Source organism: Rhynchophorus ferrugineus, unplaced genomic scaffold (genome assembly GCF_030347505.1).
Source record: "Rhynchophorus ferrugineus isolate W39M unplaced genomic scaffold, kcgeb_rfMv2 rfM2, whole genome shotgun sequence".
NCBI lineage: Eukaryota > Metazoa > Arthropoda > Insecta > Coleoptera > Curculionidae > Rhynchophorus > Rhynchophorus ferrugineus.
The window spans coordinates 68117562-68143866 of NW_027472581.1; the positions used below are offsets into that span (position 1 = coordinate 68117562).

Below are 26305 nucleotides of genomic sequence, written 5' to 3' on the forward strand. Positions count from 1 at the left end.
TATAAACAATACAACAATTAATATAATAATGTAATTTGTCATGACATACTGCAACATCTGAGGCTGAATTTCTTCAATTTCGTGACGAATATTTTCTTTAAGATGTTGAATCGGTTAGTGCTTATTCACATAAACTTTCGATTTTAAGAAACCCCATAAAAAATTCTGGTGCTAGTGAATCCGGAGATATGGCTGGCCATGCTAAATCGCCATTTCGCGAAATTAGTCTAGGAAAAACGTCATTCAATAATTGAACTATTGAACGAGCTGTGTGTGCTGTGGCCCCATCTTGCTGAAACCACATGTCTTCTAGTTATTGCTCTTCCATTTCAGGCACAAGAAAATTTCGAATTATATCTTGGTATCGTTTAGCACTAACAGTAACGGCAACACCTTGGTCATTTTCAAAAAAAATAGGGACCAATGATGTTCCTAGCATGAATAATACCACGCCATATAGTTGTTTTGGGTGGATGCGATGATGTTTAATGAATGAATTGAGGATTCTGTGTTCCCCTAAACCGAATGTTCTGTTTATTAACGTGGCCACTGAGAAGAAAATGGGTTATTATCATCGCTCATTATCAATTTAGGCGAAAAATCTTGAATTTCACCAAACGGCCTTAGGATTGCGTTACTGTATCCAACTCGTTAATCAGGATCTCTCGGTAGCAATTTTCGGACTAATTGAATTTTACATGGGAAACATTTTCAAATCTCTTTTCAAAATTCGTCTTAAACTGCATCCAGAAATGTGTAATTGAGAGCGTTATGAGACGTCTGTTGTCTTGCAGAACGAGGCTTGGCTGCTGTTGTACCGTACTGTCGAAAATTCGCATGTAAACAATATATTGTGGTTTTGTGAGGCAATGGACGATTAGGATATTTTTGACGCAATTTCCGCTAAGTGGTAAATAGAAATTATTTTCAATTAATATTGTCACTATTTCTGCTTGTTCTTGTGGAATATATTTATCCATAATAAAATTTGGACGTCTAGACAACCCAATGGTTAAAGCAAAACTGAGCCAAACATCACATAACCAAGATGGTGCGCAAACAAAATGGTAGTGGGACTTTGCCGCACCTGTTATATGATAGTGGTTAAACTAACCAACGTATATTATTTTCTTCAACCCCTGCAACTGTTGTTGCAATCTTTTACAGAATATATATTGCAAAAAATCATAATTATTGGTGCTTCCAAATGCACCAATAACTCGATATATTTATTATTATTTTTATTATTACTATATCATATTTTATAGAACACAAAAAGTAAAAAAATATTTTAATTAAAAATATAATCAGCTTCGCAAGCACAACCGGATATATCGGTCACTTTATCTTTAACGACGGAAAATATTTTATTTCTCGTCGGAAGTTCCTTAATAGAAATTCCCCAAGAGTCGTCTACAAAGGCTGCTGCTTCTATCTCAACCCTCCTATACAAGGGGAGGAACTTTATTCCCATACGTTTTAAACAAGACATTGCTTTGCTTTTACTGCCAAAACACTTAATATTGATTGGATCCACTTTTTTTTCTTCGTTTGAGCTCTACGGTCTCATTCAAATCGGTATACCTATAACGAGTTCGAAGTTAGAAGAAGCAAATTTAAAGACCCTCCTTGCGTGCACCGCCATAATACCCAATCAGGGCGATTAACTGAAATATCTGCCACATTCGGGGGGAAGACGTCAGAAAAAGCGACGGCGTCTCTTTTTAAAGACGCCATTATATCTAAAGAGTTTTAACTTCACTGTCGCCCCGATGGCGGCTAATGGATATTCGATATATAAAAACGGAAAAAAGTTCGGTAATATCGGAACAAAAGTGAATGGAATTGCCTGAACAGAAACTGTGTTTTTTATTTTTGGGTATTGTAATCTAAATGCATATCTTTTGTAATGTAAACAACAATATATCGAAAACTGGAAAGCTTTTAAGGCACGAAAAACAGTGAAAAATGATGTATTCCATTATCGATAATATACAGCACCTAAATAACGATTTACTATTATTGTTTTAAGTGCTGTTACTGTTCGGATACCTATAAAATATTTCGATTAATTGTATTAACAAACACTGATAAATAAAGGGCAATGTTCGGAGTAAACGTCGTAAACTTCTTTAACAAAACGTAGAGATTATTTTATCCTCATACTAAATGTTTACTCAATATTTTACTAAAATATCACTGAAGCATTGTTTCAATGACACAGATGTATCTTGGTTCTTCACCTTTTCTAGCCTTATAATGCTGATAACAAATTTAATTATTTCTGCACATGAACATGATTTCTCTCTTAAAATAAACTTGATCAATCAATAATCTGTTCTGTGCAACTGTTTAATCTCGATCAACTCAATTTTAAACCACCGTTCGACACTAAGTAACCCGTAAATCAATTTGAAGGTAGATTTGATTTGAAGTATTATCATTATTATCTTCAGCATTAAATTGAAATACAAACAATTATTGAATCACTAAAATATTTTGTCAATTAATTGGGGCATTGGTCAATCTACATTTGGAAACCGACGCAACTTTCTCCATCTAGCGGTTACGAGATCGTGCGCTATAAGATTCCGAGAAGGTTATAATGCTGTCCCCACTAAAATTCATTCATTGAAGCGCAAAGTGACATTATTTGATTCAAATCGAGCAAACACATCACAGTTCAGGCTATAAAGTCACCAATGCTGGATTGAAATTGCCTACTATTGGTAGCATTCATGCTTTAAAGATTATCCCTAGTCTGTAGATTTCTGGCACAATTATCGTAGTTTAGAACGTAGTACCACCAAAAGAGGATTTTATTAGGTAATTTGTACAACCGTAGACTATTTGAACTTGAGGATACCGGGAATATTAAATACAAGCTATACTTTATGAATATAGGTAAAATAGTGTAAAATATCATCAAAAGTAAATTGGCGGACGAAAGTACAATCAATACTCACAAATAATATTATTACATCATAAACTCTTCAAACGAGACAAAGACCACGTATCCCTTTAGTCGTTTCTTCAGATGACAGGTGTCACGTTATCATAAACCTGAGACAGTATCTCACGCTTGGACATACTGTATATATAACTTATAGTTATTGAAGAGTTTAAAATCGACGGTTTCATTTATATAAAAATAGCATTGACCGGCAGTATCGACCTTCGCAGTCGATTCAGGAAATTTCTCTTTTTTCCAGTGAAATTAAATAGTAGTATAGGGAAGTAGTATAGTATAGTAAATTAGAAGTTTCTTTTTGTGCGAAATGAATTCATTTTAAATTTTAAATTGCCTCAATTGATCCGCCTTCCAAACTCAATTACAATACGTCCCAGAAATATTTTCTTTTATCTGACATTCCTATATTATTTAGAAACCCGTAGCGTGTTCGAACTGTTGATTCTTTACTTATATTTTTGAACTCTTGTGATTTATATTTACTAATGCTTGCAATTTGTTAAATTCCAACTTTTTACTAGTCCTACAAACTCTGTATAAATAATTTCAATAAGGTCATTTTAAATATTCGTAATCAAATTCAAAATCTTAAATATCATAGCATTTTTATGGAGTAAGTAATTAAACAGTGAATGAATCTTTTGAATATTATAATTTTCAAGATTTTATTTAGTTTTAGCCTATATAAACAATAAAGTAAACACAATAATTTATATCACTAATAAGAATCCATACTAGGTTTTAACGAATTAATATAGTGAACATCAGGTTCTTATGGAGAAGCAATTCGAGGAGATGATGTTTGCTTATTTAGATACTGGATGTAGATACTAGAATATCGATTGTAGACAGATTGAAGCCGCAAAATATTAGTAAAATAAATAAAAGATTCCGAGAAGATTATAATACTATTATCAATGAATATCATTCATTTAACCGCAAAATGACGTTCGGTTGAAATCGAGCAAAAACATCACAGTTCAGACTTTAAAGTCGCCAATGCTGGATTAAAATTGCCTACTATTGTTAGCTTTCATGCTTTGAAGAATACCCCTAGTCTGTAGATTTCTGGCACAATTATCGCGGTCCAGAGCGTAGTACCACCAAAAGAGTTGGGGATACCGAAACTTCGGGAGTATTAAATACAAGCTATACTTTGGGAATATAAGTAAAATAGTGCTATTTAGAAGATCATCAAATGTAAATTGGCGGACGAAAGTACACTCGATACTCACAAATAATGTTACAAGAACCATAAACTCTCCAGACGAGACAAGGAACACATACATCCTTTGGTCGTTTCTTCAGGTGAAAGGTGTCACGTTACCATAAACTTGATGTAGTATCTGATGCTTGGACATACTGTACATGTGTCTTAGAATTATTAAAGTGTTTAAAATTAACAGTTTCATTTATATAAAAATAAGATTGGACCTAGTATCGACCTTCGCAGTTGATTTATTAAATTTATCTTCTTCCCATTGAAATAAAATTGTTAGAGACTAAATTAAAAGTTTCTTTTTGTACGAAACTAATCCATATTTAATTTTAAATTGCTACAGTTGATCCACATTCCATACTCAATTACAATACGTCATAGAAAACTTTTCTTTTATCTGGCATTCCATATTATTTAGAAACCCGTAGCGTGTTCTAACTGCTGATTCTTTACTTGTTTTTAAGCTCTTGTGATGGATATTTGTTAATGCTTGCAATTTGTTGCAAGATGTTGAACGTTTTACGAGTCCTACAAACCCTGTATAAGTCATAAATCATTTTAAATATTCGAAATCAATCTCAAAATCTGAGATATCATAGAAAAACCTAACCTAGTATCTCATAGAAATTTTATGGAAATTAATTAATGTTGTGAGTATTATAATTTTCTAGGTTTTATTTAGTTTTAGCTTATATAAACAATAAAATAAACAATAATATCGTGGCGGATAAAATATGACTAGTATCAACACTATCTGTCTATTACCGAAATTGTATACTTTCAATGTGACTATAGTTAACCATTCTAACATTAAATTAGCGGCCATTAGATTTCCAAATCAACCGAATGTTTTTATAGAAGTACAAGCTTTGTTTTTTATTTTTGTGTATTGTAATCTAAATATATATCATAAATATACGAGAAAGAGCGAAAAATGATGTATTTCATTACCCATAATATACAGCACCAAATTAATGATTTACTATTATTATTTTAAGTGCTACTACTGTTTTAAGATCTCTATAAAGTATTTCGATTAGTTATTTTAAGAAACAATGATAATAAAGGGCAATATTGAGAGCAAACGTTGTTTAACAAACCGTAGAGTTTATTTTATCTTGATATTAAACGTTTGCTCATTATTTTACTAAAATCTCACTGAAGTATTGTCTCAAAACGACACAGATATATCTTGGTCAGAAAAACGTCACAGAAAACTTTTCTTTTATCTCACATATCTATATTAGTTAGAAACCCGTGGCGTGTTCTAACTGTTGGTTCTTTACTTATAATTTTGAGCTCGTGTGATGGATATTTGCTAATGCTTGTAATTTGTTGAATTATAGCTGTTTACGAGTACTACAAACTCCGTATAAATAATTTCAATAACGTCATTTTAAATATTCGAAATCAATCTCAAGATCTGAAATATCACAGAAAATCCTAAGCTTTCGAAAGTATCTCATAGCAATTTTATGGAAATTAATTAAACAGTGAATGAATATTTTGAATATTATAATTTTCAAGGCTTTATTTAGTTTTATCCTATATAAACAATAAAGTACACCGAATAATATCGTGGCGGATAGAATATTACTAATATCAAAATTATCTGTCTATTACTGATATTGTATATACTTTCAATAGGACTATCGTTAAGCATTATAACAGTAAATTAACGGCCATTAAGTATCACTAATAAGAATCCATGCTAGGTTTTAACGAATTGATATAGTGAAAATCAGGTTCTTATGAAGAAGCAATTCGAAGAGATGAATTTTGCTTATTTAGATACTGGATGTAGATACTAGAATATCGATTGTAGACAAATAGTTTTGATACTGGTAATATTTTGTTCGCCAATATATTATTGTGTATTAAAACTGTAGTCGTAGTTGTCATAGGTAATGGATGTATTGCTTAACTTCTCGCTTCTACTCGTAATGCTTCAACTATTTCTTTCCGGTTACCTAAAGTTATTCTAATAACTTCCCAAAAAACCTAATTTCGCTTTCGACTTATAGGTTCTTAGCTAGGGAGGTGTAATTTTATTTATGACTTCTTCATGCTTCTTCAAGTACGATATTTAAATATATTTAAATAGGACAGAACATAACACTAGCAATGATTAACTTTGAAAATATGAACTAAACAAATTAAGTACAACAAACTAAATAGAAATAATGCAAATTTTGATTTTCGCAAACACAAAATTCAATTATTTGTAAAATAGAACACTTTCTGCTAAAATACAATACTATAAAAGTTGCAAATTTCGTAAGTGAATTTCTAAATATATATAAAGTTTCTAAGCAAGAGTTAATTATAATTATGTTTAAATGTATAACTACGTCAACATTAACTTAACGCAAAAATTAAAGTTTTAAAATATGGACGAATAAGAGAGATTAACAATTCGCTGTAATTACGAGTGAACCGAGCCTATTAAAAATTACATTAAATCACAGATCCAAGAAAGTTACAATTGTAATTATAAGTAAGTGCCAGAGGCAATTAATTTCCTAATTTAACGTGTAACAAGTGAGATATAGCGAAATTTCCAACGTCATTCCTATATTTCATACCTGATTAAATTAACTAGTTAGACAACTTTTAACAAATTCTTCCATTTACATTTTTCTCTTTTTTCTTCTCTAATTATGTGCAGTAGAGGAAAATATTAATATCTTCCACGTTCCGAGAGAAAAGTTAATATAATTTGATTTATCGTCAATTTTTTTAAAGCTCAAAGCTTATTTAATACCTTTATCACGTAAAACAGTCGTTATAAACATTCCGTTTTTCCCTATAACGTTTTTCGCTCCAGAACTACGTGTAAATTTTAATATCAGCTTGAAATATTAATGTCACACTGTAAGCTTTTTAGCGCAAATTTTTAATCTGCTTAACGAAAAAAATGTCCATCGGAATAATGTATACTTTTTAAATTGTCCGCCGTTGCCGCTTTTCCCGTTGTTATTGTTGAAATAAACGTGCCTCTGTTTTCAATTAAAATTTGGTGTCGCCCATTTTTCACTAGTTCATCAGACAACATGATTTATTCACAGCTCACAAACAGATTAACTACTAATTTTTGAGGCAATTTCTAACGGCTGACGTGAATAATCCAATTATTCGTTAAGTAATATAAACAAATGTAACACTGATTGAATAAATAAGGTGGGAAAAAAGTTATTTCATTTTTTTCTAATCCATAACTTTAAAATCGCATATTTCTAATAATATTTATTCACTGAAATCCTATTATTACTCGTTTAAAAGGTATCACCACATAAAAGATTCTATAGTCTATTAAAAGTAATTTTGTATAGAGCGTCATTTAAATTTGTAAATTGAACTCTTTTCCGTACCACCTATTAGTTAGAGTTCTACGCGCATTTGTAGTTGTATCTCCTGGAGATCCAATCCACCTAATTAACAATTGTATATCCAATTAACATATCTTACTTTCATTAGAGAGCATATTTACCATTTACGCTTAGTTCTTGTTTCCTTCGATGCTGTGTTTACTTGTCAAGTCATCTTGATATCACTGTATTTTTTATTTCTTATGCTACTATCTGTGTACACCATTCTTGATAAAATTAACCACTGAATGCATTTACCATATCTATAAAATAGTTAGTATTAATTTTCTCCTCATACATTCTAACCTAATGTTCATGTTTAATTCTCAACAATTACAATCGTATCTATGCACACAAATCTTTCACACCCTACAATACCAGTTTCTACAGTTATATTCTATTAATTATGTGCATATCTCTAGTTGTTTCTACAGAAACTCTCATTACTCTGTCCCAGGAATTTCTAACTGTTAATAACTGAACTGTTAATTTCCAATCTATCTAAAACATATTCACGAATCCACCATTTGTCAATTACTTCTTCTGTATGTCTTATCGAGTTCACCCAAAATCTAAGGTGTTATGATCGACAATGCTTCGTTCCACATATCGAAACAGTTTATCCATATCAACTCGATTGGTTTGAATGTACAGTGATAGGGAGTAAGTTGTAATAATATGTGACTATATTGTTCAGCCATCTGATCTATTGTATATCTTTTTTCGGGCTTATTTCTAAAAAAGTTAATTGCAAAAAAGCAATGAGATATTTCATTTATATTTACCTAATAACAATTTGAAATAGTTCATTCTTTAACATGGTTTCTTCAAAACTTATTTTATGTGCTCATTCCTTAATTGTGACCTTTGTTGATGCACTTGTTGGGATCTTGTCCACTATGATATTATTTGTGTAACTATAGTTCCAGTAATTAGTGTACTATAAGTACTTTAAAAGCTTATTTTTAAACTATTGCAAAAACAAGTCATTTCTCCATGGTAGTTTTGGACTTTGAGGAAAACACTAATTCAGCACTTGGAATAAAGGCATAAAGGCATTCATGGCATAAAGTTATGTCTGCAATGAATGTTATGACTAACAAAACCTAATCGATAGTTTTTCCCACGTTCACCTTTTTCCATCAACTTTTGTTACCTTTACGCCATATTTATTATCATCTTGTCATGTATGACCCAATGTACCATTCTGAAATATTCAGGTCTCATCAAAATACACAAATTGTTTTATAATAATTCTCCCTTGGTTTTATTATGTTTTTAGAAATTGTATTCTTTTAAAAACAAACGTTCCTTCACCATTCAGGTAGTTTTAAAAACAGATAACCGGATAGTCAATGTCATAAATATTTGTATATTTGTCTAATACATTTAAGATTATTAATTATGCTGTTTTCATGTTAAATATCAACTTCGTTATTTATTTTATGATTTTGTTCAGAATATTATTTATCATTCGAAGTCAGCTTATATCAGATATCTTATATCAATGTATGATATGTCTTGATTGCATCACCAGCTACCAGTATTATGCTTATCATGCTCGTCACATTTATAGTATTTTAACTTATTCTATCACCCTTTATCTTTTCGCACTGTTAAATAGACTAAAAAGGTTTATAACATAATAAGGATGTCCGTTTTATCACCACAGCTTCACTTACACCATTCTGATCCTCACAAAACAATTATTAATATAACATGTATAAAATTAACTAATAGTTAATGTTAATAGATACCCTTTGTTATATACTGCTACTCCATTATGAATAAAAATCACAAACGCGGGAGCTCTATTCATCATACAATATATTACAATGCTACTTAAATATATTCTAGTCTGAATTCAATTTTCGTCAAGACTGATATACTCCATATATATTCTACTGCTCTTTTATATTATACTAATATTTTAATGGAAACTAAATTTTGCGATAAAATTAAATTTACTTTATAATAGCTTTTAAAGGACCGATCTCTCCATATTCCATTACCATGTTTTCCACTAGCCAAACGGTTGTCTGCCATACGAACAGAAATTTAATATGAATTACCTTTTCACTTTGGCCCTTCCAAACCAGCCGTTCCATATAACTTTTCTAATTGTATGAAATGTTAATATCTAAATGGACTTTTAACCTGATTTCGTACGAAACAATGTGCTATATCCAAGCTTCGTTCATATCATTTTATATGGGAAAAGACACAAAGTTTGTCTAGTCATAGGTTCCCTAATCTTTAATTGTTTAAGAGCTGTAACATTCAGTTAGGTATTTTAAGCACATTATCAGGTCAATTGGAAAGTCCCTGGTCTGACTCCTAGTTTGCCGTAACCTGCGTAAGATCCATGTATATATTTAACAGCTGTCGGGTCATTAGTTTGTGGATTGTAGCATTTTGAGTCAAGCGACTTTTGTTATTGTGAAAAAATGGATAAAAAGGAATTTCGCGTGTTGATAAAATATTGCTTTTTGAAGGGAAAAAATACAGTTGAAGCAAAACTTGGCTTGATGCCGGGTTTTCGGAGACTGCCCCAGAAAAATCAACCATCAAGGATTGGTATGCTAAGTTTAGACGTGGTGAAATAAGCACCAAAGGCGGTGAACGCAATGGACGCCCAAAAGAGGTTGTTACCGACGAAAACATTAATAAAATCCACAAAATGATTTTGAGTGCCCGTAAATGGAAATTTAATGAAATAGCAGACACTCTAAAGATAAAAAGTTTTTAAAAAAAGTTTAAAGATGATCAAGCGTAATATACTCGAGTTTTTGCGTCGATATATAACAATGGATGAAACATGGCTCCATCATTTCACTCCGAAGTCCAATTGACAGTTATCCGAGGGGGCTGCACACGATGAACCCGCTCCAAAGCATAGGAAAACGCAACAGTCGGCTGGCAGGGTTATGGCGTCTGTATTTTGAGATGTGCATGGTACAATTTTCAAAAAAAAACGACCATCAACAGTGACTATTACACGCATTTGAAGAAAAAGAAAGTACTGCTTCGCCAAGACAATGAACCGTGTCACAAGTCAGTGAAAACGATGGCATAGATCCATGAATTGGGCTTCGAATTGCTTCCTCGTCTACCATTTTCTCCAGATCTGGCCACCAGCGACTATTTTCTGTTGTCAGATCTCAAAATAATTCTCGCTGGGAAAAAATTTTCGTCGAATGAAGAGGTGATCGCCGAAACTGGGTCTGAGTTTGAAGCAAAGGACAAATCGTACTACAAAAATTGTATCGACAAGTTGGAGTGTCTCTATAGTTAGTATACTACCCTTTGAAGGAAATTGTGTTGAATAAAAAAGACTAATTTTGCCAAAAAAAGTGTTTTAACATGGTAGCCCAGGGACTTTTCAATTGACCTGTTAAAATCGGTAGTTTAAAAATTCCTGTTTAAAAAAACAATTTACAAATACCTGAGTGAATATGAAACGAGATTTAGGGTAGGTAAAATATTAATATTTCAGTTTATGCAATTTTATCATGGGAACTTACTTCAAGAAACATTCCTAACGAACAACAGTTTATTACAACTTATTGATTTGTCACACCTTTCTGATCCCACAACATATAATAGCATGACTTTGTTGTAATGAATATATGTATTTAGCGCTAATTAACAATTGTGGCGTCATTGTGTTATTTTTCTTATTTGTTTTCTATTTGACTCAATTTCTATGTTATTTTGTAGCTATGATAAAAATATTATGTCTCCCTGGGGCCAAAGAAAAACTATATGTAAATGTTAAGAAAATCGACAGGCGGACTAGAGACTGGAAAATACAGCCACAGAGAAATAAAGATTTAACTTTATAGGAGATTTTAGGGAAATATTTCACAACGTCCAATATCTAGATATCACTACTTTGAACAGTAAGAGCTGAACGCTATACTAAAAGAAGCAACGTGATCTTATTGCTTCACTTTGTATCTATGGTGCGTTTTTTGTTTATTTATTCCGAGCATCATTTTCAGTTTACCTGACATAAAGAATAGTACGTTTAGATTTTTATAACAATTAGAGATTAAGTTATTTGTTCATAATTATACGGTCGGTAGTCCAATAAATAAAGTGAATTCTCCATCTAGGAAATGTTGTTTGCACAGATAGTAAAGAAATTCAGAATCGTTTTACTCCAAAGAAGTATTTAGCTGCCTTTAAAAAATGTTTGATAATGTTAACAATCCCAAACTAACTGGATTAAGTATTAAAGACATTATTATCATTTGTTGTAAGAAGCTATGTAAACATCGATATACTTTTATTCTTGAATAAATTATTTAATAGTTGATCAACCACTCAAATAATAGCTACTGAATTCAAACTTTTTAGAGATTTAAGAGAGTTTCAGTTTGGAGAGAGACCGAAGTTCAATATACTAGAAATTTTGATGCAAAGCAATTCAGGATTTGAATAGTACTTATTGTCCAAGTAAGAGCATATTTGTTAAAGTGTCAACAATTAAAAATTTAATAACTTCTTTGAACCCCCTCATTGCATTAACGAAAAAAACATTGTGTAATTATCCGAATAATTATATGGGCTTAAGACTACTTAATTTTTTGGATATATTAGAGATATATTATTATATTATTAAAAAAGTTAATCTGTTATGATATATAATTATTTATTATACATTAAACCATATTGAAATTTGGACACACGATCAAGACTATAGTCAAAACATGATGGTTTGCATACAAGGAATAGAAGCCTGAATGAAAGCAAAGATCTGCAATAGGCTCAAAGTGAAAGTATTTCGTTTTACGCATTGACACGTTTTTGTTATCCCCTGTTCAGATGGAAAAATATTATAAAAAATATGGAGAATGTTTTTATAAAACGAAATAAGAATTTCCTCATCCAACAATGACAATCAAATATTTTAGAGCTTCGTTTAAAGCCATCATATAAGACTAGGTTTTATTTTCCTCAGACATATGATGATGATACGATATGATGGTACTACATCATTATCTAGAAGCTACAACATTTGTTTTAAAAATATAAAATATCTAATGCTATGAAACTTAACCGCTATTGTCTAAAACTTTCAATATATCATAGATACATCAGATCATGGGTTTTTCGAAGCATCTAATAAGTATTTTTAAGTGTATAAATTGCTCCATTTAATACGTTTGTTCAAATGTATTTATTGAAAAATCTATATTTGCTATTTCTCTTTGGATAAATGGCGATGGGAAACGCATTATACCATTGCCTAGTTTCCATTTATTTCCTGCGAAGTTTTCTTCGGGCAATTTTCATAACTTTCTCATGTCGATATGCCGTTCGGGAGAGAATGAGTCCTGAAATGCGAACATAAATCAAACAATGATTAAAGAAACTTTTGTAGGTAAATGGATCGTGCAAACGGTAATGGTTCATAGCTAAAGCACTGACATACTTGCAATTTGTTCGGTGCAAGGTAACAGTTATGGTTTAATTAGATATGAGTAAGCAAAATATATCACGAATAGCAAAGTTATTAAGTGATTAATTAGATTTGTTGACATTGTATTTTAAAGGTTGCACTTTAAATGTGCATAACATCAAACATATTTATATGGAAAAAAATTAGTAGGACTTTTCATGAAGGAGTGAGTGACTATTGAAGATCTTTAAAAGGATTCAGAATAGACGATTTAAAATAACTAGGTATGCAAGATGTATACATACTATGGGTAGTCAAAAGTCAATTTAGTTAGTTTTAGTCGTTTCTTATTGTTGTATAATTAATTAAAAACATTTTAGTAGACCCAGTATTTTGTGCCAGTCATCGAACTTAAAAACATTAACTTTGATACTCTATTTTCATGTAGCTGGTTTCCTCTTTGAGTTATAGTAGCCGCTGCCTTTGCCTTTGGGTACACAATTGTTAGGTGACTCATTGCCACTTTAAACAGATTGGGATATATACTTTGCGTCTCTTGTTTAAAAAATCATACATCCATCATAAATGTATATAGTTTAAATATTTTTTATCTTGTAGTTACTATCAACTATGTGAACTGAATATTTTGGTAGCCCTGTCAAATACATTTGCATATATATCTTAAAATTATGGTCGTAAAATCTTAGCAAATATAGCGCACATGATTTCATTAATTGTTGGGTTATTAACTGCAGTTATTGATTTTCTTGCCACGTGTTATACTGATAGTATTTTTACTTAATATTCTTCACTACTCTACTAAATTTCTTGGTGAGTGTGTCTGGAATTTTTCTTTCTGTTGGTTATACAAAACCAATTTTTTAACTGTGAAATATAAGATAAATAATCAAAATAAAATCGAACCTCGCTAAAAAGTTTAAACCAAGTTCCACGTTTTGAATGATTGTTAAGAAAGGGACTGGAAAGAACACGACGTCACTTGTCAGTGTTTTGTCTGGTAAAATCCTAGTAATGTCACTTTTAATTTTAAAATGTATGTATTTTTAATAATGTTTCTATGGAATATTATTATTATAAATTATTATTTCTGATTCTTTATTACAGTCATTTCGGTTTTTTCGATATTGTAAATATCTATATTTTTGATAAAAAAAGTGTGATACTAATTTCAAATGTTAAAGCTATATTGAAACAAACAGTTCTGCAAAATTCAACAAGGAAAATGATCCCAGTCGCGCTAGTAACCAAGCTGTCAGCACCAAATTGGTCTCTCGCTAGTCGGTAGACTTAATGATGAGGATCGTGGTTCGAAGCCCACGTTGTTCAGTAGAACCAGTCTAGATAAACCCTAGTTGGTAGAAAGGTGACTTTAAATTATACAAAATAGAATATACATGTTTAGTAAAGGTATATAAGTTACGTGAAGGTTTAAAAACTAAAAATGTATTTAAATTCAATTTTATTTTAACGGGAAGAAGTAGTGAATTGATGATGATTATTGAATCCACGAAACAAATAACACTACCAATCCTATTCTAATATAAAGGATACCATTACAATATAAACGCATCAATCTACACCGATTCTTAGAGAATATAGTGTCACATTAGTCACGCTATCAACACCTCCCTTCTGCTTTATGTCCCAAACAGATATAAGTGGTCGTTGTCTTGTCTGGACAGATTGAGTTAGTAGTAAAAATATCTGTCAGTGTAATTGTATCTTATAATGTATCTGCATAGAATAATTTCCTTCATAAAGGTGTTGGTGTCCCCAATAATCCACGACTGACTAGAGTTCCTAACTATGGGATTTTAAGCATCTTCAATCCTTCAATTCCTTTTACTAATATTGAAGTTCTTTTTAGTGCCTTCTTTTATTGATAAATTATTTTTCTATCAGTAATTAAATCAATTAATAATTTTGAATCAAATTAAAATCAAATCTATATAAAATTGGCGAATTATTAACATGTTTAAAATTTATTATAGAACAAAATTTCTGGTTAAATTGCCTTATTCGACCTACTATACATATTTTAGGGTATGCCGTGCAAAACTACGCCATATTTCATAAGTTGTATGCAGTTCGTAGCGACGACATCCATACAGAGGCTTTATAACACGTAGGGGAGAAAAGTTGATAAATTCAAGAAATTTACCAAAGTTAAATTAAGTACTGGCGAATAACAATTTAAAGTTTCTTGTTCACATCTGGCCTTCTATCTACATAAATTACAATTACTGCGAGGTATCGCATCGCTTAATTTATGGTTGTTTGCTTTGATTCGAACGGATATTTTGTATGGCGAAAATTTCGTTTTATTTTAATGTATTACGGAAAGGAAATATGCACGTAAAAGGTCAAAAATATTATTGTTTAAAATGTTATAAATTATTTGTATCTAATAATATGTTCATAATAGTGTAATATAATATAATAAAGTATTACTACTCAGAAAGCGCTAAAAGTCCCTAAAAACCGTTTAGAACTTATTTTGTATAACCTACGTATTTTGTTGGACTGTATAAAACACACACGATTTTAATTATTCATTTTTTTATTTAAAATATTCGAAAAGATATTCGTACATAGTAGAGAGTCTAAAGCCTAGCGCTGTCGACACTTATCATATTCCAACTTATTACCTGTTGAAATTTTATTGTATAAAGTGGCACCAGTATAACTTCACATTTTTCCAGCATATATCTCGTAATAACAAGTCCGTAAAAAGTTCGTTTTAGCTTCATCTTTCAGTTTACCTCAGCTTCCCAGTCTTTTTGCATTTTTCTTGACATATTAAGGATGCTTGGAAACAGATAATGTACATATGCATTTAAAATTTCCAATAAAGTTCAATTAAATAGTGTTCATACTCCTTTAATTTCACAACTTTAACTTTAACAATTATGAATTAACTTACTAAAGTCTAGATTTTATATAAATTAGTTCAGGAAAATCTTAAATATTATCTGATATAATTTAAGTTATATTTTATTTCTAACTCTAATTCTTGAGCAGCCAATGGCTAAAAGGCAGCTTCATTATATTTAATAATAAACAGTATTTCTTAATGTTAAAGTTACTGTAGTAAAAGTGGGTCATGGTCTATTATTTTACCAATAGAATTACAATTCAAGTTCTAAACAAGTTACTGAGAGTCTTCAACTTTAAGGTGAGGTCTGTTTAGCCAAATGTTATGAGAAGTTTCAGAATCTTAAAGACCATACAACTACAGTAAATGATCAAACGAAACTTATTTAAACAAAATTTAACTATACAATATTAATTGAGATTTATTATAAATAGAAAGCAACATATCTTACGAAAGGACATAACATCTTTGATGATCTCTTGAATTTCAGAACTTTTTATCGTTAGATACTGATTCTGTCAACTCGTGAGATAAATTAAAAGTTATACACCAGAAAGCATTTACAATCTACTAAATATTTTAGAGAGATGTAAATTAATTATTTATTATTATATTATTTTTAGGCCATATTTTCCACATAGACCAAATGTTTTCTTTTATATAGGATTTTAGAGAACATAAAACTGGAAAGAGCATACTTCGTTAAATTGACATATAACAAATAATTAAAATGTGTTGTGCAATATAGCATAAGTAGATAGTTTTTGCCATGCCATCTATTGTAATTTTCTCAAAATTATATTATTATATCATATTATTTTATATTTTAAAAATCTGCTATAAGAATAAAATCATTAAGGGAATTCTAATATATTACTTTCTGAAATTAGGAAAAATATACTTATAAAGTAAGATGGTCATGTTACATAGTAATATTGAGCTTTAGGCATTAGTGAAGTCAAAGTAGATGATATGAACCTATGATCCCAAAACAAAAGAGAAATTGTGTGTATTTGTGCCTTCCAAGGCGAGCTATACCCAAAAGATTGTTAGTGGAAAAAGTACCTTGAAACAAATGGTTATCTGTTTCTTTGGTACTATCAGTCAATTGGCTTTTGGACAGTACGGCCAATTCTGAATGATATACGACCATTTGCACATCGTCGTCCATCACGATAAGCAAGCACTCAGGATGGAAATGTTTGCCGAGCAAAATATCAAATTGATTGGTCATTCACCCATACAGTCCTGGTTTGGCATCCAATGACATTTTTGGTTGTTTCGTTCAAAGCACGTATTTAAGTAGCTTTTGGAAAAATATACATTCAATTATGATCATTATTAGACCAGATATATAAATAATAGCCCTCGCACAAAAAAAAATATGTTTATCAAAATCGCGCAGCTACATCGCGCTGGTTTCAATGTCACATACGCCTTTGCTTGGTTATTCAGAAGTCTAAAGGCTTGAGATCTAGCAATTGGTATTAACTTGAACAACCCATATCAACCCAATCTTATCATCAACCAAGTTATGCCGAAATAAATCTATATTTATTTTAAACAACAATGAATCATGTGTGATAGCGCTATACAAAATCTGACTGACTGACTACATATCTAAAAGATACTACTTAATTATATTAATATTATGTGACATAATTTATTATAGTTAATAATAAATTAAAATAATAAATTTTGCAAATGATTTAATCGATATCTGCTACTTCTATCCAGCTAGAAGGACCATGTTGAATTAGTTGTTTACTTCATAAATAATTTCCGGAACGTTGGTTTAATAGGGTCAAAAATAAGTTGTTTTTAAAGATGTCAGTGATTCGTGAAACTAACATTAACTAGTTCTTGGGGATCTTTCTTTAAATAACAGTAATTTGTTTCTTAATAACTTATATTACTTATATTAATAACTTATATTACTAATTACCTTCGATCATACGGATCGAATTTATTTTACAAACTTGATTAATAACTAATAAACGAATGGTCATGAATATAAATTTATCATGAATAATTTATTGCGAAATGGTCGTGGATACTCATCGTGAATGCTTGCGAACTTTTTTTTTCTTTTTTCTAGAATGACCAGCTAAAATCAAATGGTCTTTTGCTGATGTCGCTTCAGGTTCGGGATAGAGAAGTGTTGTGCGGGCAACAGAGACCCTGGTTTACGGTTAGGATTGTCGTAGTTGGTTATCTACCGGGGTTTGTAGATGGGTAGGGATTTTATCAAGTTGTTATCGTGTTCTAAGGCGGCTAGGGAGAACCTTACACTGAGCATATTCGTAAAACTCTTCACGAACGGGATGCCTGATTCAAGATGAGTGTTGACGTTTCTTATAAACTATGGAGCATATCTCTGGGGGATTAGATGCGTGCGAACCTTTTGATTCGCCCCATTTAAAGTGGCGTGTATGTCATATCCACTCTAAAACTATGCGGTATCTGACAATCACCTTTTCTTGGAACTAACAGTCCACTTATAAGGGTTTTTCCTTTCCCACGTAAACTAGAGGCCAGGCAGTGGCAATAAAATGTCCTGCCATAGAATTCCGAAATACCGCCATAAAGCTTTAAAAAGGCAGATGTTTTTTAAAAATGGTATTTTGGGAAATAAATATAAGAAATGTATAAACATATTTAACAATGTTTCCAATTTATGTCTCTGACATCCTAAACATAAATAGAAGAATAAAAAATTCTTTTAATTAGTTTCCAGCCTATATATAATATGGCATATATCATCAAATACACAAATATAACTTATATTATTTATTGTTTTAGAATGGCGGTGCCAAAGATGGTTTTGATATGAACTTAGGACCAGCCTGGAAAAAGGGATACACCGGCAAAGGGGTAGTAGTATCCATTTTAGATGACGGAATTCAAACCAACCATCCAGATCTACAACAAAATTATGTAAGTACAGTAAATTATTCTGTCACATAATTATTTAAATAGAGTTACTGATGTTTTTGTACAAATCTATTATTTACGGATTAATATTAATCTTTCTGCATTGAATATTTGAGGGGATTTATTTAAAAACAAAATATCCAATATATTATATTACATTTTCTATATTTCGTTATTATTATATTTCCAATTTATATAATTCCCAAATCAGATTAATACAACGAACAACATCAATGCAAACACAGAATTTTAATCTATGTAAAAATGGCAAAATGGTGTATTCGTTATATATATATGCAGGTTGCTTTTAATATTTCGATAGAATAACGAGGTGGTGGGTGTGTATTTATTGAAACTGAACTTCCACAAGTATAAGTATAAGAATAAATAAGTATATAGAGAAAAAAAAGCACACCTATAAAGCACTTCCGAATAGAATAATACCCCACAAAACTTTTATTGTTTTTTAATATGTTAATTGCTATTTTTAAATAATATACTATAATAAATATACACTATGACTTAAACAAAACCTAAAAACTAAAAATGTACAATAACCATAAATACTATATTAAAATTAAACATATACCTAATCATAGAAAAAAACTAATCCATGACATAATTAAAAATTACCTGAATGAAATGATATAAATGCTTTATTTATTATTGAATCGAAATATTGTTTAACAAAAATCGAGAGAGTAATCTATAAATAAATATTACCTATCGTTGGCATAAAAACAGTCAAAATATTTTAATATTTATCATTCCCAAGTTCTTCTACCTTTCTACCCTATTACATTAACAATCTTGAAAAATATCGCAACAAAATGCTATAATATTAAAAAAAATCATAAAACTACATATATTACATATAAATCTATGTAAGCATAGATTGGGTACATTTTTGTCAATGTCGCGGCTGGGGAGACAGAAAGAGAGCGTTAAACATCAGTCGAATGAAACAAGCAGAATTAAAAATAGTAACTAAAAGTACGATTGAAACAGTCGATAGTTCTCAACACAATATATATATATATATATATATATATATATATATATATTATATATATCATTAAATGTACTCTTCAAGCAGAGAAACTGTGAAATACAGCGTTGTTTCTTTGCGTGAAAACCCTTACAATTTGATATTTAATTTCCATTTTTCCTCGAGCCAATTTAGCCCACTGCGCCAAAGCCTCGTGCAACAGCAAACTGCTATAAGTCTTGGGCTCGCGATTCCGAGCCGGCTAGAAAATCGTTCCGGACCCAGACCGTAGAGCAGCGCTAACAAATCGGTTTTATTTCTCCGATAGTTTAAACTTACCGCACGTTTTTAGCGAACCATGAAAACTACCATTCTTTCCAGCCGCTTAATAAATGGTCATCGTTAAGCTGTCGATGCGGCCAACAACTGAGTATCTGCAGCGATTATGCCGTTCAATTAACTTGGTCAGTTTGGTAGTAACCCTCTCCATTCAATGACCGTTAGAAATATCTCGTAGTAATTACAACTGAGTATTTATTGGGTTCGTTTCTTCCTATAATTAAAGTTCTACGAAAATACACGAATACAAATTTGTTTCATTTACATAGCACACCTCGATTTTCCTTTTTTTTTTGTTCACTTTCCTGTTTTTTTTTTCCAGTAATGCATTTAAATATTGATATTTGTTTTATATTGTTCTTATTACGTATTATAATTTATGTGGCACCCAGTCTCCTCGTCCGAATATATCTAAAAATTGTTAATTTGTCAATATTTACTATCACAGATCTTTCTTATATTTGGTCCCATCATTCTCTTGCATTATAATTACAGGATACATTACTTAACATACACTTACATCTCCGGATTTGTAGCGTATATACAGCTTCATTTACTTACTCCTTTTCTATATATAATATATTTTTTATAAACAAATATACACAAATTTGATAAATATTTGATTTAATGTTGAAAATATATATAAAGAGGGAAATAAACATTGATTTTTTTTTGAAATAACACTTTACTTAAAACATTTATTTAAAATATTATTGAATAAAATGAGATAATAAAAATGTAATTACTATATCACCAAATATGATCAACTATTATCCCTACTGCAATTTTTGCTCCTATTCTTGATCCACAAACCCCACTAATGAATTTACTGCCTCGAGCTTTCGGTTATCATATTTTCCATTTACTAGACTAAAAGGAATGGATAATCGCACTTTTGAAATAATATAAATAATATAAAATATAATATAATAATAAAATAAAATAATGTAGTGTTGAATAGTGTTTAAAATATGTAGGAAAATGCCGGCTTCTGAACTTATAAAGATGCATATATTACAAATAGCATTGAGCTTTTTTAAATGTTAGTGGTACTAAACAATCATCCGGTATAAAATTCATGAAAGACGTTTTCGGGAGCATTAATAATAATTCCGACTTCCTCAAGTTAAAACTGGGAACGTCCCGCATAAAAAATATCATCCGTAAAAGCGGTAAAGTCCAAAAGTAGCATCCCCCTCTTCTCGAGAACTATATTTATCCTCCAGCGAAGCTTTAAAGACTCTCCAGATTGCGGCTCGAGTTTTCTGCTTAATCAGAAAGTTAAACACTGTTTTATTAATTCGTATTATCTTTTATGAATACAACTCTTTCGTCTTTTTGTGCCGACCGGAAACAGAAAGAGAGATAAATGGCTTTAATATTTTTCGCGATTCTTTCCCTCGACACTTGTAATTTGTTTCGCAGTTATTATCTAATTGAATTGTGCTCTTAATCATCTTAACATCCTTGATAAATAAACTATTTCTGTTCAATTGAAAATTATTTTATAATATTGCTACATTTATAAAAAAAAAACGTTACCACAGAGGTATAACATGATATTTACAACCTCAAGTGCGGAATTGAAACACATTAAATAGTAGATTCAAAGTTATTTTGTACATACGTCACCTAAATTTGTGACGTCAAAACCTCGCAATATTGCCGCATCAACTCTGAGTTTTAATTCAGTTTGGTTTTAACATACAATAAAATTACAATCTGAATAAAATAATTCAGCAAAACTGTTATCAAATATAATTTATTTTAACATTATAGTATATCTAAAAACTACAGTTAATTATACAGCCACAATAGTTTGTAGGTTCGAGTTATAACCTCTTATTGCTTTCAAGAATTTTGTATACGTCTGAGAACAGGTTCATTCGTTTACGCCTTCGAACTAATTAGACAGCATTGTGTTTTTTTTAACTAGAATAAAATAAGAAAGAAAATATTGTCTGATTCTTAAAACGAATTTACAAATAGCTATAGGCAATACATTAAACATCTTGATGACGTATATACAAAAAAAAACTTTCCATAGACTATATGTTCCACTTTTATAAAACCTCTAAGATAGACTAGATACGGTTCTGCTAATTGGGGTTTGAAAGTCATGAAAGTTTGAAACAATATGTTTTTTTTCACATTGATACTATTATTTTCACCTAAAAGTATAATATTTTATTCAAAAAAGTAATTTTAAAAAGATATATTTTTGTCACAACCGCCTTATTGGGGTTGTTGGTGACATACACCAATAAGTTGTTTAAAAAAAAATTTACTGTATTTAGCACTATCCATTTAAAAGTTTAGCCTTTGCTTTACAATCAACTAAGAAATATGGCCAGCTTAACATAAAAATTATCTTATATATATTATTAGTTTACATAGTAGAAAAAAGTAACAGAATCTGAATGGAAAAAAAAATTGGAACCTAAACATGTTTTGGTCAAACATTACTTATATCAATAAATTATGAAAATAAACAATAAGCATTTAAAAAGGAATATGCTGATCGAGTTCAAAAATCCGAACATAAAACAAAAAAAAATCCATTCCTCTGTTATCAAAACTAAAGACAAAATTTTTTATAAGATCTTTGGTACAGTCCAATCATACTAAGTATAGTTGTGGCATATGTAATGATGACCACCGTCTATGCACTCTACAAGAGACATTATCTCTGACATTGTACCCAACAGATCTACTTTTAATGTACTATTCAGCACAAACGGAGAGACAAAAAACTTTTCATCTAATGATTGCAGGGTCTTCATTTTCTTTAGCTCATCTTCTTTTTCTTTTTGAGAATATATCTACTATTAAGATTAATAGTCGTTTAAAGGCTCTTTAAAGATGTCCCAGTCAGTATTCTACAGTTTCCGATGGATAATAATATCGAACATCAAAAAGGCACCATTGCTAATGTGAACACATGTTCAATTATAAGATAATTATATCATATATCGAAAATATTTCAGCAATGCGAAATACTGACAAGCGCCTTTATTGAGCTAAAAGTATTTCAACATTAAATTTTAAAAACCCTTAAGTTTATGTTCTTACTAGCCCTTTAGCTTCTTACATGGTTTGAAAAAAACAACAATAATTCGATCTTCATTAAGATCTAACGTTACAAATTTCACAGTTACAAAAGAATAGTGTTAAATTTTGAAAAATATGTATTACAGATTATTAAAAAACAAATGGCGAAATAAAACATATTTAATCGCAGTTTTCTAGATTTACGTTTTGTAAATTAGTTAATAACATTTTCAGTATCTAGCAGCTTTAAAAAGTGAGGCCCTATGGAGATTATAGAAAGATTTTCTAACCAATCCTGGCCAATACTGCATCAAAAGTAATTCTTTTCGCAAGTCTTAAAATTTCTGAATAATTGAATTCCGTCTATATCCAATCAAGGTAATATACGAGAATGTTTCTAAACCCTTTATCTAATCGATATTTCTTTAAAAATACATTCATGTTGTTCAATCTTCCGCAAGCTGGTGAAATATTAAATTTGTTTGTTTATAGAATTTCAGTAACATTATCTATTTTACTTACTAATGTCTACCAAAATACACATAAACTAGTATTTTTAATTAACTAAAGTAACAGCCAAATGTTTACTGTTAGTTACTGTTATCGAAATATATTCCAGACAATTTCATAAAGAGAACTTTAAATTTCACCCAAGTCCAGGTTCCAATGCTGGACTTAAACAGTATTATAATATCCAAGAAACGTGTCAGCTTCTTTATTCAACAATTAAGGCACAATAAAATATTCCTAAATTATTGCGTGTCTGTCTGCCTCCTCTATTCACAAGAGAATCAATTTCTTGTTCAAGTCTTTCACCAATTTATATTTTTGCAAACACCTCTTTTTATATTCATAATATTAGTCATATTAAGCAAACCACATGACACGGATCAAAATAAATGATCCCAGAGACAATATTTGGTCATCCTTTGTTCATTCCCATAGGACAGGCAGTTTCTACTATATATTATCTAGATTACATCATTTTTGTATTAAAATGATATTTTACACAACGTTACACTCAATTTCAATTAGCTGACAAAAGCTATTTAATACAGTAATTACTGAGATCTAACGAAATATTCAACACCTATCATATGCAAACTAAATTAGCGTGTTAATTAATTTTGAAAAGCACTTTCTGAAAAAATTGAAATGTGTGCGTGCAAATTGTATGAAATGGCTAAGTAATAATATTTTAATACATAAAGTTTATATATATTTTGGTTAAATGTTTATTTCGTATATACTATCAATCTGTTAATATTAATTAAGTGAAAAAGTAGTTGACGCTTTTAACGCTAAAATATAATTATATATTATATCATAAGTTTGTTCAGTATAACTTGTGTTTAACAAAGTATCCATTGATGGAAATAACAATTATTTTCAACGTCTTAAAAATAATGATGTTCAAATGACGTCAGTAAAATCATTAACTTCTTATTTTGTTTGTCCCCTTCCGAAAAGATATTAGATATAAACGACATAAGTACTAAATACATCGAGTTGCATCCATGATCTTAACACAAGGCCAATTTATGAAAGTATTGTAAAAGGATACCGAGAAATATCCTTTAAATACTCCTTATATCCAGCAACGTATAAAATGTGTGCTAATACATTGTTGCCTTTACATCGCCATAACTAGATATCTAAGGTAAGGTCTTGTGGATTTAAGAATATTTCATCTGTTTTTTGAATGCTGTCGTTGGTAGATTTATTCCTTCCCTTCGATACAACATTCGGTAATGATATATCGATTCAGCAAATTCGAAATCGGCGGCCAAACCATTCTAGTACTCCAGTGAAACTAGAAAGAAAAGCCTACTAGAATAGTGACTACATGTACTGCATGTATGAGAAAAATGGATCTCTGTATCTATCCTTTCTTATCTACATGATGGTCCCATTATTCACAATTTAACAAGCTATATTCATGACTTTTTCATCCTCTTGTACTTTTTTCCTAAACCAATCTGGCCTCCGACAATGTTAGTTGTTTATTTCTATTTTTCAGGCTGCTCTCTATTATTCCCCGAAAGCGTCATCTATTCAAAAAGATAATTTTTCCATAGGGCTCTGCGAAGGGTTCATTCACATTTCTTTCAACAAACACTTCCAAACTATTACAATTTGGGTCACTGGATTTTTTCCTCAACGGTGTACTGATTGTCCAATATAAAATACTTCATTTTAAAAACTATACCAGTTTCAAATCAACATAACCGTGAACGCTATCATTAACAATAATATTTTCGTATCTAAATATTTTGCTAAAAATCTTTTATCTTACAAATCTACTGTTAGAATTTTAAAATTAATAATATTATATTTGATTTAATATCTGGAATCAATAATATTTCTAGCCCTTGTACGTACATCCTATTTAATATTAGAGTTACTGCATACATATTTCCAGAAAAATTTAAAAATATGAGAAAACAACACAAACAACCTTGCGGAATGTGAACGAGCGGGATTTAAAGCCGCAACATTCTTGGCAGAGAGGCAAACCGTTCAACAGCTAACCCGCATCACCAATGCGCCCGCTAAATATTTTAAATACTGTGTTTGTACATCACCTTTTATAAAATTTAAGTATTAAATAAAGGGAGGAAGGATAAAATGTGTGTTATTATTTTTACACAGATAAAATCATTTTAATATGTAATTGTTGATATTTATTGGTTATCCATTTATTTTTAGAAAAATACAAATTTATCTTAAATACAATTACAACAAAATAGAATACGGGGATTGCTAGTCATATTTCTGAGACACCATTCAACGTTTTAATTGAAAACTTGGCATTGGTAAACTTGGTTAGGGTGAGTGTAGTCGATCGAAAATTCATCTTGGACAAACAAATTAAATTAACTTTAGAATATTTTCGTGCAATTATTTACATGACCTTCGACAAGGATTATCAAGACAATAATGCATTTATGAGCTTACTTCTTTATACAGTCATAAAGCGCATAATCTTACAACATTGAGAAACTGATGTAACAAATTCAATGTTGGCCTATCTCACCTCAGAGCAAATGTTTTGAAGGTCGCCCAAAATTGGTTGTTATGCTATTTTTTTTTTGATAACATCTCTATTAGAGATGCTTAGTACAATCTTAA

The 26305-nt window shown here is 30.4% G+C and overlaps 1 protein-coding gene across 2 annotated transcripts in view; it reads left to right on the forward strand.

Moving 5' to 3' along the window:
• The window catches only part of Fur2 (furin-like protease 2), a 1295077-nt gene that overhangs the window by 1208493 nt on the left and 60279 nt on the right, over window positions 1-26305 (forward strand). For both annotated transcript variants that reach the window (XM_076396174.1, XM_076396175.1), the window contains exon 6: window positions 18664-18798. In XM_076396174.1, the coding sequence (XP_076252289.1) occupies window positions 18664-18798 (135 nt within the window). The remainder of the gene's footprint in view (window positions 1-18663; window positions 18799-26305) is intronic.